General features: G+C 18.1%; 2 protein-coding genes and 2 pseudogenes across 2 annotated transcripts, besides 2 other annotated features; 1 reads left to right on the top strand and 3 right to left on the bottom strand.

Moving 5' to 3' along the window:
- The first annotated feature begins 1,557 nt into the window (after positions 1-1,557).
- Positions 1,558-2,632, top strand: PmUG01_13068900 (annotated as a pseudogene).
- Positions 1,558-2,632: a sequence feature (PIR protein, pseudogene).
- A 2,773-nt stretch (positions 2,633-5,405) lies between these two features.
- On the bottom strand, positions 5,406-6,286 carry PmUG01_13068800 (Plasmodium exported protein, unknown function; the record flags this gene model as incomplete). The annotated part of the gene is made up of 2 exons (XM_029007649.1): positions 5,406-6,080; positions 6,200-6,286. 2 exons carry the CDS (start codon positions 6,284-6,286, stop codon positions 5,406-5,408), a joined length of 762 nt encoding a protein of 253 aa, XP_028864017.1.
- Positions 6,287-9,270: 2,984 nt separating this feature from the next.
- On the bottom strand, positions 9,271-10,143 carry PmUG01_13068700 (Plasmodium exported protein, unknown function; the record flags this gene model as incomplete). The annotated part of the gene is made up of 2 exons (XM_029007648.1): positions 9,271-9,927; positions 10,057-10,143. The coding sequence occupies 2 exons, from the start codon at positions 10,141-10,143 to the stop codon at positions 9,271-9,273; spliced, it is 744 nt and encodes a 247-aa protein (XP_028864016.1).
- A 3,920-nt stretch (positions 10,144-14,063) lies between these two features.
- PmUG01_13068600 lies at positions 14,064-14,947 on the bottom strand (annotated as a pseudogene).
- Positions 14,064-14,947: a sequence feature (Plasmodium exported protein, unknown function).
- Positions 14,948-15,828: the final 881 nt, after the last annotated feature.

Raw genomic sequence — 15,828 nt, 5'->3', positions numbered from 1 at the left:
CTTAATGAACCATCTTTATATTTGCTTTATTTATTTCCCTAATACATAATAAAATATAGATAATAAATATACCTTAAAATATCATTAATGTGTCAGTTGATAAATTATATTTAATTTTTAATAATATTTTTTTTATCTAAATAAAATTTTTAACCTTTATATATTTCTTTTTTTATTTCTTCTTTATGTTTCGTTAAAGTATTTTTAATTATATGGTTATTATAATAATAAAATTAAAATAAAATATTTTATAATTTATTTATTATACTGTAAATATGTAATCGTAAAATATTTTAGTACAATAAGATATATAAAACAAAGAAGAAATATTTTAATATTATATTCTAAGGACCTTGAATTAAATGCTATTATTTTGTTTAACTCATCTGACATACAATATTGATATATAAGATAGAAGTGATATATACAAAATTGGAAAATATTATAATATTAAACATCGTAACACATTTTTCATATATTTAAATAAAAATATGTATCAAAAACAAAATTACTAATATTATAAATGTTCTATATTTTATAATGATAATGTTTGATTAACATATGAATCCATATATTTCTTATGCTACATGTACAAACGAATTTAATAATAAATTTTATTAAAGCTCTTTTTATAAATATTAAATTTTTTCAAGTTTTATTTTTGTTATATTATTATAATCAATTTAAAATATAAAAATATATATTATACAAAATTAAATGTGAGAAAGGTAAAAGTAAAACTTTAACTTCCATATACATTATGATAGAAATAATTCACAGATTACTTTTTAATTGTTTGATATAGTCTATTTATCGAATATTACATTTATAATTAAAACATGTTTTTACAGGACGTATATTCTTATTTTAAGTAATAAATTCTTATTGTCACATACATTACTTACATTTTATTTAAAATTACTTTTCGTTTAATTAAATTTTAATTTTATTAAAATTCGTGAAGTTCAGATTCTTAACCAGTGTATATATTGTTAAAACTTATTATAAATATTAAATGAAATAATATGAGAGTTATAATCTTAACAATAAAAACAATTATAATAAAATAAAAGAGAAACGTCTATACTTTATATATAGTAAACATTTATCTATTTATATTATTTTAAAATATCCAAAATATTCCTAAATAGATATTGCATTATAATAGGAAATGAATATTAGAATGAACTAGAATTATTTTATTTATTTGTATAATATATCAGTACAAATATATAAGATTCATATAAATAAACAAATAGAAAAAAGTAATTTCCTCTAAAATTATTTTTATTTACTATAAAACAACCTTTTTTTTTCAAATAATTATATTGTCTATTAGAATAGTTTATTTCATATTTTACTAATTATGCTACCTTATTTTAATACTATTAAAAAGTAAACAGGAAATTTTCATGTGTATTTTGTTTTTAAAATTTTCTGTATGAAAAAAAGTTACAAACCACATATAAACATATTAAATATATTTTTTCATTTATATAAATATTAATATTACACCAATTTAATTTTTGCTATTTAATTCACGTAAATCTATGTACAATGGTGACTAATAGTACGGAAGAAAACGCAAAATTTACTTTTATATTATAATTATTATATTTGTCATTGTAGCCAAGCTTTCATTTTTCTAGAAATTATACATAAATTTGTTTAATGAAAATAAAAATTTGTGTATTTATATATTATTATTATACTTTATTAATTTTTAGGAGAATACTGTGACATTATATCTTAAATATAAAGACGAATTTAATAATAAAGATGTAGCAGATGCATGAAATAGTAGTGGATCTGGTGGAAATCCTGGAATCAAATGTGCATCAATTAATTATGATAATTTTACCACTGCGTGTCAAGATATTGGTAGATATTTAATTGAGATAAATAATTGTTATAAATTTCATAGCCTGAAACCTCGTAAATACTTAAATTACAGAATACATTCTGATAAAAATTATAATAAAAATCCTTATTTACTTTAGAGATATAATGAATTTTCGTCCAAAACAGAAAATATATGCAAGAAAGAAATAAAAAAAATTGACGATAATATTTAAACAAAACTTAATAACCTATACAAATTATATCCAAATTTTAAAAATACTACATCTCAAAAGAATACATCTACAAGTAGTGAAAATCCTAAAAATTGTTATGAATTTTATATTGAACATTACAATGAATGTGAAGGGAATATATTGAACGAATTTTGTAAAGCGTTAAGAAATTTTAAGAAAGCATATGATGGAACAGTGAGCGATATAACGATTTGTCCTCATGTACCAAAAATTTTAGCTTTTCCAAAGAGTTTATTTTTCCTACCAGTTTAACAACAACCGTCCTGTTACTAACAACATTTACCTTATTTTTTTTATATAAGGTTAATAAAAAATATACTTAATAGGGAGAAAATTCTACGACAATGCGTATATTCAATTTTACAGTTAATTACCAAAACAAAAAAATTATATTTTTAAGAACATAAATATTCTTTTTTTTTGTACAGTTTACTCCAGTGAAATCATGGTTACACAGTCGTTTACAAAGAAAAAAAATAATTCAACTTAATGATGTTAGAGATGAAACAAGAGAATCCTTAAAAAATTCACCTTAAAAAGTAAATAGAAATTATGAAGAATGTTTTTATAATATAGGCTTTCAACCTCAAGCAGTTGCTTAATACAAATACTACAGTATATGTTATATGCATTAAAAAATTGTATATTCAATGATATAAATGCTACATTTAAGTGAGTAATACATTAATAAATAAGACACTCTCAAAGCAAAAAAACTATTGTGGGTGTATACATATTACAAAAATAACGGCATAGAATTTATACAAAGAAATTCATAATATGAATAAAATACTACTGTAGGAGACAGTAACACAAGAATCCAGTTATATATTCTATCTTCTTCAAACTAAAAAAGCAATAATTATAAAACAAATATAAGTAACACAACACTATTCAGCAAACTTTGATTTGCTTGCACAAAAATATGAAGTAAAATTAGTTAAGTATTAAAAAAGAAAAAAAAAAAAAAGTACAAAAATAAATATGAAACAGAACACTTATAACATTATTATATAAAAAAAAAGAATAAACATAAAATAAAAATATTATTCAATAAACAAAAATTAAATGTATTTTATTTATAACTAACTTTATTTTAAATTTTTATTATTCCTTGTTTTCTTAAAATTATATAGAAATAAATTTTTAAAAAATTATACAAAACTTTTAACCTTGTCTTCAAATAATATATCCTATGTATCTCACGGTAGTAGGAATATTGATAAATGATCATTAGTATATTAATTCTATCTCTGATCAATTTTTAATAGTAAGAATGCTATCCATTTTACATTAATTCATAAATACATTTTTCTAAAGTTCTATTCTTAATTTTCTTTTCTTTAAAATCCACTTTTTTATTTATGTTAATCAAGTGTAATAAAGAAATCTATATATGATAAATAAAAAACATGCATAACAATGCATTACCGTTTCAATATTTTCACCAAAATATATTACAATATCAACAAGAGATATTTATATTTCTTAATTTCATTTTAATTTACTTTACACAAAAGGAAAAATGCACAAAATATTTTATAAATATATTAGCAAGTAACATAATAACATATAAAGTATAAGATAAAATTAAAGGTAATTTTTTTCTTCAGATATTTTAATGTAATCCATTTTTTTTTAATTTCCTTAGAACCCTTTAAATATACATTTTAATAGAAATTAAATGTTTTGAAATGGGAATCTCGTTATTTATCGTGGAATATTTTCCTATGAGGTTATAATTATTCAATTAGAAATTTCAGAATACTTAAACATTTAAATTATTTCATATTACTATGCATGAACTTGGATTTTATTATATACCTGGATTTTAATCATTAATTTAAATATGCGATTTATTAGATTATACATAATAGCACCTTCAGAATAATAAAACAAAAAAATATGTAATATTGAAATTATACATTATTATTGAAATATCGACATATTCATATAAAAAGTATATATATAAATATTTAGATGATAATTAGGTATTTAATTTTATTTTTAATGCCTATATATTTATAGTAATCATAAATTTAATACGGAAATAAATGCTCAGATTATTCTTTGTAATTCATATTAATATAAAGACATCATTTAAGTTTTTTTATTCTTTAATAATTTTTTTTTTTTGTTGTTTTAATGATCTATTAAACTACGTATATATAGAGAATTTTATGATGAGATACAGTAAAAGAAAACTATAAAATTAATAACGTAATACTTCGTTAATGATTTATATGTGTAATATCAATTAAAAATATTTTTAACATAACTAATTTATAAGAAACATTTTCTTATTTCACATAAAAGTTCAACATATATTATTAATAATATAATTATTATAAAAAAAAAATTTCAGTAAAAAAATTATTTTTATTTATATTTTAAAGAAATAATATTGAAATAATAAAACATTTTTTGCATATTCAATAAAAATAATTCTATAGTTCAAAATTTATTCCTTTAACCGTTTTTTCATTATGTATGTAAATAAAAAAATATTAAAATTTTTCAAAATTTCGAAATTTATTCTTTTACTTTTTAAAACAGAATTAATTGTATATTAAACAACACACATAAGTTAACAAAATAGATAAAAGAAATTGCATCTAAAGTAAAATTAAAATATTTACCATAAGACCTAATCTCAGAAATCTATTTAGAAAGGATATGCTTATATGTATAACAATTCATATTTAGACCATTCAAAAAAATAAAAAAAATATTAAGAAAATCTTTATAAACAATTGTGTTTTATAATGTATTTATCTTAAAGCTTATGCGTAGAATAAACATAAAGTTTGTTTTTATTTTTAAATATATATATATATCCATACAACTAAATACTATTGAATCCTTTTCATCATGTAATAAACAAGACAATCTTATTTTTAATTATAAAAAAATAATATGTTCTTCTATTTACACAACAAATAATCATTTAATTTTAGAAACAGATAAAGCTAAAATAGTTAAGGCCATTTTTACAGTGACCACTAAAGACTGAAAAAAGATATCAACAAAAATTATATTAATATTACTTATATATATTTATATTTATCCATATATATTTTTCAAAAAAATCTTAATAAATAAAAAAATAGGTTTATTGACAATAACATCAAATCAAGGTCAAAAGATAACTTAAAATTCAATGTAAAAAACATTATAACATTTAAAATAAAAAAAAAAATAAAAAAGCATATTTTTACTTTTGCTTATTAACAAATCCAAATATGCATATTTGATTTTATAAATTATAATTTTATATAGATATGTTATTTGTGTATATTTCTTATGGAATTATATATTATAACTGTTATAAAAGACTTTACTAAGAGAAGGATACGCCGTATTGTGTATTTCACGTTTCTTATGTATTATCTTTATATACTTTGCAATTAAACTGAAGAGATGAATAAACGATAGTATAACTATATATGTTAATATGGAAAATCCTATAATTGTTCCAAAATTCCAAAGCTCTGAAACCACAAATTTACCTTTATTATTTTTTACCATTAGTTTTAAAGAACTTAGTAGTATTCCAATTATTGCATGGAAGCTCATTAAAATACAAATAAGAACTGCTTTTTGTTTTGTAACATCTCTTAAAAACTTAAAATCTGCAATAGTAGAATTCCTAAGTGTATTTCTATAGTATATTTTGTCGAATTTTCTTTTTCCTAATTTTGAATTTCTTCCGTAGTGCACAGAATTTTTACTTCTCTCACCATATTCATAACCTCCTGCATTATATAATGAACATTCATTTTGTTTTTTATTTATGCCTTTGGTTACTTTTGTACTATTATAAGTATTCAATTTTCGGTATTCCCTGATAGTTGGTATATCACCTTTTATATATACAATATCTGAACATTTTTCTTGCTTATGCTTTCCTAGTAATCGATATGATCTTGTAACTATTTTTATATCCGCAATGTACTTTTTATACAAATATTCATTATCGATACTCTAAAAAAATAAATATCCATGGTTTAAAAAATATATAAATTTTTTCTAACAAAGTAATAATAACAATATGACGCATAAAATAAGAATAACACAAATATCATTAAATAATATTATCTTACCATATCATTATCAAAATGACATATCCAAATTAAAAAGATAAACGTAAAAATTTTAAATAAAAAGTTTATTTTAATTTTTCGTTCCATGATATAGATTAGTAAAAATGAAATATATGCAATAAGAAAAAATTTATCAATCTTATAATATACTCATAATGATAAATGATATTTTATTTTATTTTAATTTTTTTATTTTTTCATAAGAACTTAGTAAAATAAATATGAAATGATTTCATTTTAAAACGTAATCAAGAAAAAATAACATTAAAAATATATTATATAATTTATATCTTAATGTTATTTATAATAAATTAACATTAATAAAAATATTATAATTTATATTTATTCACAAATACTAATGAGATATAATTCAATATATTTGAAAAATTAAATAAATTTATTTCCAATAAATTTAATAATAATAAAAAAATATATGATTTTTTAACATTCCTATATACTGTTTTGACATAGAGTATAGAATTCAGATAATGCAGATAAAACATTTGCCTATATATTAAGAGAATAATTAATATTTTTATTCATATTATTCTATTAATAATTCTAATTTTGGAAAAAATATTTTTTTTTAAAAAAGTGATATTTTGGAAATAATATATTTATAATAATAAATGCAGGAAAATATATATTATACAAAATACTGCATTTTATTTTTCATAGCTCTTGCATTAGTAGTACATAACATATTAACACCTTTATGTACAATGATATATTTAAAAATAAAAAATATTAATACTAACTAATGCACGAAACTCTATATTATTTAAAGATAAATAATGAGGGAAGTTCTATACTTTTAATATAATTTTTCAAAGTCATGTTTTTTTATTATTTTATATTTATATCATTATTTACGAAAGAACATTTTGTAAAGCTGTAAACTTTAATATTTTTTTCTTTTTTTTCTAATATACTTGTTTAGAAATAATTTAATAAGAAGCAAAAAAGAAAAAAATATATAAAATATATAAATTATGATGTAATTACTATATGTAATGTATTAACATAATTATAAACTTGGATGAGCATTTTGTTCTTTTTATTAACACAAATGTAAATATGAATATATATTTTTGTTATTGAGTTTTTTTATAATAAATATTTAGGTACTTTTTTTAAAATATAATTAAATTAACAACTATCCGTAGTAATAACATAATCAGTAATACCTTTAATTTATTGATAAGTTTGTAAAATACACTAGATTAGTAAATTCTTTCGCGCAATTATTAAATATTAAAATTATATTATTATATCGTGTCATTTCTTGCAAATATTTTAAACCATAATTGAAATGCCTTTGTGCACTAATACATAATATTAACTGAAAAAAACATTATTTCATAAATTATAACTTTATTAAACATTAACAAAAAAACAAAAATTATATTAAAATTTATTTAGTAGTATTTCAACTATGCTATTCAGCACAATCAATATATTTTAGTGTTATATTCTGTATTTCCTAATATATACATATTACGAAAAATTATACACGTGTTTTTTAATTTACTAAACAGTACCTTATAATATCTATGTAAATGTGACAACTGAATCATGTATTAATATTATAATATATTATAATTTACAAATGAATCAAAAATAGACCAAAATATAATAAATTAAAAAAAATATTTACTATTAATCGAAAGCCAGTGCCATTAAAATTATTATACATTACACACATTTAATTAAAAATACCACTAATAAAATATAGTAATTCATTAGATTATCTTTGTTAAAACTTATCTAAAATATAAAAAAAATTATTACGGTTTAGTTAATAATTTACAAGTAGATGGTTCTCTTTTTTGAATTTTTAATTAATGTGAAAAATTATAATTATAATTTTGATGAAATTATTAATTGCTTAAATAAATTATATACAATTTCGTATATATTTAAAATAATATTAACTCTTTTGTTATTATATAAATAGAAAATAGTAAATAAAAACAACATATAAAAAATATTTTTCTACATATTTTTATAATATACCAAAAAAACTATTCATTTATTTTCATTTCCTTTAATGAAATTTTTCATTTTTATAACAATACAACACTTTCATATATTTTTATTATTATAATATGGCAAATAAAAACAAAAAGACATAATTTCAGCATATTCTCTATTAATACAAGCTTAAGTTCAATTTATTAATGTAATCATTTAAAGATTTAAAAATAAAAATATAATTTTTATATTTATTTAAATATTTTCAGTAAACTTATATGTTTAATTAAACTTTCTAATATTTAATTAGCACTACATTTAAAACGAACATTAATAGAAGAAAATTTTTTAATTATTCATTTAATACTACAGGTGTAGAACCTATAAATTAGTAAACTATTTATAAATAACAATTATTTTCGTTAGTCTACTTTATTATTATGTATCTATAGCATAATATTTATGTTGTCAAAAAGCACTATACATATATTAAAAAGGTTTTTACAGTAATTATGTTTCGTAACATATTTCAAAAAAAAAATATTGTAAAACAAAGATTATGTTTTATATTTAGCAAAAAAAAAAAAAAAATAATAAATGAAGATCTTTTCACCAGAATATATTAAAATTTCCTTAATAAATACAAAAAAGATACATATATTGATTATTTAAAACTAATAATGCATCTAACTAATAATATAAAAATGTTAGTCATCTTGTAGGGAAACAAGGTAAAAAACAGAAAGAAACAATTTTACATAAAATATGAATTATCACACATTCATACAATTATATATTTTATGCCAATCAATATTCTTCTTAACGCACATAAATATATATTTTTTTCAAGAGAATACATGTAAATACGCATTTATACATTTTATGATGATATCTATTGTCAAACTGAAACAATAATTTAAAATACAAATTGAAAATTATTAAAACATTCAAATTCAAAAAAAAAAATTGAAGACGTTTATTATTATCGTTTCCTATAAAAAGGACTAGATATCTAAAGGTGAACTTATAAAAGTTACGAAATTATATTTATAATTTTGATGTATATATATAACTAAAAAAAATTGGTAACAATGTTTTTATAAGCCTATTCTATGGAAATGATTATATTGGCTATTATTAATTTCACTTTTTACATGCAACATTTTATCGTATTTTTTAATCTTTCTGCAGACTAAAATAAATATTAATAAAAATATTAAAGTCAATATATAGCTTAATATTTGTGCTGGTATCTCCCATTCTTGTAGAAATTTTAAGTTAATATTCCAGTTCTTAAAATCTATTGAAGCAATATCTAGTATTAGCCGTACAACAAATAAGAAAAACAAAGCGTACAAAAAGTATATTTTGTTTTTTTTACAATTTTTTAAAAAATTAAAATCAGAATTCATAGCACACTTAACATTATTTGAATAATATATTTTGTCTAATATTCTTTTTCCAAAATGTGGATCTTTTCTTTGGCATACTAAAGATTTACTTTTCCTAGAATTTTCATAGCATTCTATATTATTTGATGAACTTTTACTTGGATGTATATAACTTCCTCTTGTTAATTCAACATCGTTTAATACATATTTTTCTTTGTATTTTTCATTATTTGAAATATTTTCTTTTAATAATACAGTAATTGAATCCTTAATGGGCTTATATTTTGATAATAATCTACATGTTCTTCTAGCTAGCTTTTTAAGAAGATTGTAGTTTTCGTCCAAAGATACATTAAACTTATTCTAAATAAAATAAAAAAATGTAAATATTTGTAATTTAAAGAAAAAATAAATTAATTCATATCTAATATATTAATGAACAAACAACAGTAATAATATAATACAAAATATTCTTAAATAATATTATAATACCTTATCACTGCTAATATAGCGCACCCAACTTAACCACATAAACATAAAAATTATATTAGAAAACAGTAACTTATTTTTTGTTTTCATTATGCTAATTAGTAATATTATAATATATATATTAAAAAAAAGTTAACACCATTATAGTTTATATATAATAATAAAGGTTTCTATATTAATTAAAAATTTTTTTTTTATTAATACTTCATACAGAACTTAATAAAATGCATATAAACATAATATCTTTCATAAAAGGAATATTAAAAAATAATTATAAAATTTTTGTTTTAATGTTATTAATAAAATCTTAATTTGAATTAAAATAATGTAATCTAAGATCATTAATAAATACTCAAAATATATAAAATAATTATTTAATATCAAACTTCCTAAAAAATATTTTATTAACGCTTTTGAAAAAAAAAAAAAAATTATTATCTGAATATTTCTACTTCTTTGATATATCAAAATTATAAAAAGCACAATTTATAGTTGATACACACAATACAATTAATTAAGACTTTATTAATTTCAACTTTTGTTTTTATTACTATTTTTAGTACATGCAATGTATATATTATAAAATTTAGTTCTTATAATTAAATGTTTCTAATTATAAAAATAAATGAAAAAATTAATTTTTTAAGAAAGGAATTTCATTCTAATTTATTTTTTAATAATTATTATATAACGGATTTTTCGATGAAATACAATGCACTGTAAGAAATGGAATTTTCATTATAATTTTAACATGAAATTTTATATTTTCAAAAGTGTAATCCATATGAAAGCCTTGCTTCTTTATCATAAATTAATAATATTATATATAACATATATTCTGGAAATACATTTTATTGTTATACATAATATATCAATAAATTTAAAAAAAAAAAAAAATTTTCTTGTGTTTTATTCAAATAAATGAATTAATTTTTATGATTAAAAAGAAAAAAATTCATTATAATTTTGGTTAAAATTCATTAAATTAAGTAATAATAATTTTAAGAATAATTTATTTAAATATATTTCCAAATAAATGCTACATATAAATTATTTTTTATTTAATATTATATTTTAATAATATATGTGATGAAAATTATTCATAAATTTATTTACTTTTGTGATGAAAATTTTTGAACGAATCTAAAAGTGTTTTTATATTTTTATAAAAACATAGCACAAAAAGTATATATATATAAAATATATATACATAAATATGAGCTAAATAAATTTATTTTTCTAGCTAAATATATATTTTGAAAAATATTATATAACTTAACATTTTTATAATAAATGGTATATAACAAGGTAAGGGAAAGCTATAAAATTATTATATACACAAAAAGTTATACTAATTATAAAAGAAACAATTTCATATTAAATTTTATCACAAAAAAGAAAAAAAATGATAAATTGAAAAAAAGAAAGAAAACAATTAAATATAAAACTGATTTTAAATTAAAAAAATAAAAATTCCCAAAATAGTATAATTCTAGATTTATTCCTAATATAAATCGAACTATAGTCTAATATAAAAATAACCATATTTAGTATTCCTAAAAAGATTTATTATTTGACGGTTTCATAATTAAATTATATTAAACATCACTTAAATCTTTTATATTCTCACAAAATTGAGGCATTTGTAAACCATTTCTTTTTTTTCTACGATATTTAATTTATTCCATGTTTGATATGTCTATAAGTGAATTTGTTTTTATATATATTTATATTGATCTTTAACGTTGACATATTTACACTAAGATATCATATAACATAAGGGCTTAATAATTTTTAATACTATTATATTATTATATTAATTTTTTTATTTTGATTAATGATCAAGACAATAATAATACATTGTAATAATGTTTTTCACACCCGTATTTGTTTGAAATAAATAGTAAATATCTATTAAATATGTTCTACAAAAATTTTATTACTTAATTTTTTTATTATTTAATAATAATGTAATATCACAGTTGATATTTATTACGTAATCTTATAGCACTATTACTTTATGGTACACTTATTTATGTATGCAAAATAATAAAATGTAATAAATTATTTATTGTACGTTCTTGTATACATTTATTCTAACTTTACACATAATGATTTAATTTTCAGATATAATCATCCTTTTATCATATATAAATTTTTTGAATTAAACAATTTTATATTGATCACTTTCATAATATTCATTTTTATATATGTTTAGGTATCATTATACAACATAAGTCTCAAATACGAATAATATTAGGATAATTTAATTTTATTATTTATGTTCTATCAGATCATTATAACATTGTTAATTTTTTGAAAAACAACATTTATTAATATGTTATTCATAAATTATATTATTGTGTATTGTATAATTTTTTCATATATAAATTAATTTCTATTTATTTTCATTTATTTCTTAATATAATGAAAAAGAAATTTTAATTCTATGACAGTAGATATTAATTAACGCATAATAAGTACGATAATAACTAGTACTGTTTTTCTTTTATTATTATTAATATATATATATATATATATTTTAATGAACTTGATTAATTGTATTTTATCTAATTTCATCACTAATGCATAAATAGATAAACAAATAAAATAATATTATATAAGGATTTTCACTTACCTAATTTTCATCCTAGATGTGATGCATGTAATTTGTTAATAATTCCACAAAATAAGTTAAATAATTCTTTAAAGTGCTGTCCTTTTAAAAAGAATGTTCATTTAATCATTTTAAAGTTACAAAAATGTTTACTATGCAATTGAATGTGTGCAACTACCTATTACCATGTATGAATTTATTTTATGCTAGATTATTAAATTATTCCAAATTATATTTAGGAAAACTTAAAAAACAAATTTCTTTAAATTAGCTAAAGATTATAAATACATATGAGTTTATATATGTACATTATTATATAAATTTTACTATACAAATAAATATAAGACAAAAAGTAAAATTCAATGAAAGAAAAAAGATACAATCTACTTTCTATTATACCATGTAGTTTGGCTTATTGGAAATGAGTATATACTAGAACCTTAAACAACCAAGTTATTTCTGATTAAAAAAGTTATACCTAAAAAACAATAGTTTCTGTTACAAAATTTTGCTTTTAATTACAATGTAAAACTATATATATATATATATATAATTATATTTTATTAATTCAAAAAAATATATATATATATATTATCTATAACTTTTCTATATATTAGATATTTATGTAGTTTTCATAAAATTTATTGAAATGTACATATTAAGTAATTAATGTATCATATTTATATAGTGTAAGTTTGGTTTTAATAATCTATGATTACATGAATTATTAATCATCTATATATAATTCATTTTTATAATGAATATTATATTATCACAAATTTATAATTTCTTATATAAATCATTCAAAATGTTAAATATGTGTTAAAAACCTATTTGTAGCAAATGAGTACGACTGTCCATTTTTTATAATACAATTTATAATAAATAATAATTAAACTTACCTCTTATTAAAAAAAATAATTACACTTATTTGTTTTTATAATATATAGAAAAAGATATTTACAATTAACTTAAGGAAAATCATACAATTTATTAACTAGTTAACGAAATAATCATGTTGGTCAAATAAATGTAAATAAAATGAAATGAAATATTATAGTTGTACTTTTCATAGATAACATTATAAATTTTCTAATTAACTCAACGAATTATTAGAAACTTCCCATTTTTATATGAATTTTATGGAACATGCATATATTATATATGCTAGTATACATAAATACACATATATATATTATTCCAATATAATAAATTATATTCAAACAATTCTTTAAAACACAAATTAAAAAATTAAAACGATCACTTTCATTAGGAATTACGAATATACATATTTATAATTTATATGCATATATTCATGTATAAGTAGATGACGTCATATATACTAAATAATTGTATTCATATTTCCTATATTAGCGTGTTATTTTAAACAATACTACATGTTCTCTGATGCCATATTAAAATTTTTTCCAAACAAAAGGTTTAACAATTTTTGAGTAAGTTTTGGTTTATTTTCATAGATTTTTTCATATTTCATAAATTTTCTGAAAATATAAGCAATACACATTATAGATAAGATTGGCATACATGCTATTAATGCGGGAAGTACAATTAGTAATGAAAATAATGGCAAACTGGTCAATAAAGAACTACAAAATAAATAACTTAATACTGTAACTATTATTAATCCAGCACCTATAGCTAAACAAGGTGGAATTACTGCTAAAACTACCTTTTTAAATATCTTTTTGTTTGCAGTCATTTTATTAATAAACTTATTATCCTTAACTTTATATATGGAATCTAACTGATTAAAGATATTTTTTTCGCAAAATTTATCCATTCTACTAAGTAATGAGGACTTTTTTTTTCGATCTAATTTATACAATTCTCCTATACTTAAAAAGCTTTTTCTTGATTCTCCTATTTCGGATTTATAACCATGATCATTTTTTTATATATCTTCGTCCTGCAATGTAGAATTACTATCGTCATAATTTAAATACTCAATTGATCCCAAATCAAGTGAGGGCTCTAATAATAGCCTATTACTTCTTAAAGTAATATAGCCATGTTGTTTATCTAACGATATGACACCCCTCTAAAAAAGAATAATCATTTGTAATTTATAAAAATATATGTTTGCATACTGAGAAAATATTATTATTAAAAATAAAACATAAAACAATAGAATGAAAAAAAAAGAATATATATGAAATATTTTTGTTATACCACATTATTTATATCATAACTCATCCAAATAAAAAGCAAAAATGCAAACGTTTTATTAAAAATTAGCGACTTAATATTTTCTTTCATTGTATACTTATAGAATCCCATAATATATTAAATAATGAAAATATTAACTATATTCAAAATCTTTAAAATAATAAAGGAAACAGTTTATATTATTATTTTTGATTTATTTATTTTATTTTAAAGTAGTAAATTGAAGTTATATAAATATATTTCGAATTAAATTTTACATATGTAAAATAAATTTAAAACCAGTATAATTTTTATATAGAATTCTATTATAGAAAAAAAAAAAAAAAATGACTATTTTTAAAAAAATTTAAATACAACTATACCGTAAATTCTTAAATTATTCGGTTTAATTTTTAAACAAAAATTTGCAGTAAATTTTTTTTTATTATATAAACAAAAAAAAAAATTATTTGCAGAACAAAATTATACAAGGTAAAATCAGATAGAAAATTATTTAATCATTGAAAAAATAATGCATATATTTTAAAGAAAGCGCAGTATATAGAAAATATATATTAATATATATGCAAATGTTAGTTATCAAAAATTTTAACTTTTTTATAAAATAATTCTAAATTTAAGCATGTCATGCAAATATTCATTCTGCATTTAAATAATATAAATTAATATAACAGAAAAAATTATAGAAAAGTTATATAAAGTTCTGAAATGAAATTTTGTTAGATTATATAAACCTTAAAATATATTTATAAAAAATATATCTCCTTATATAAATTATTATATATTAATAAAACAACGTTTATAGTTACAAAAATCTATTAATATACGTATATTTTTAGAAGCATTATAATAATTAGCACTATATATTTGTATAAGAATTTTGCAATATTATATTTTGATTATAAATCTGAATACAATTTATTGTTATTTAATGAATTATTTAAAAGTATATAAATTACGTATTTATATTT

The sequence above is a fragment of the Plasmodium malariae genome, assembly GCF_900090045.1.
Source record: "Plasmodium malariae genome assembly, chromosome: 13".
Taxonomy (NCBI): Eukaryota; Apicomplexa; class Aconoidasida; order Haemosporida; family Plasmodiidae; genus Plasmodium; species Plasmodium malariae.
Note: the sequence above shows the minus strand (reverse complement) of the source record. Positions and strands in the feature narration are given on the sequence as shown.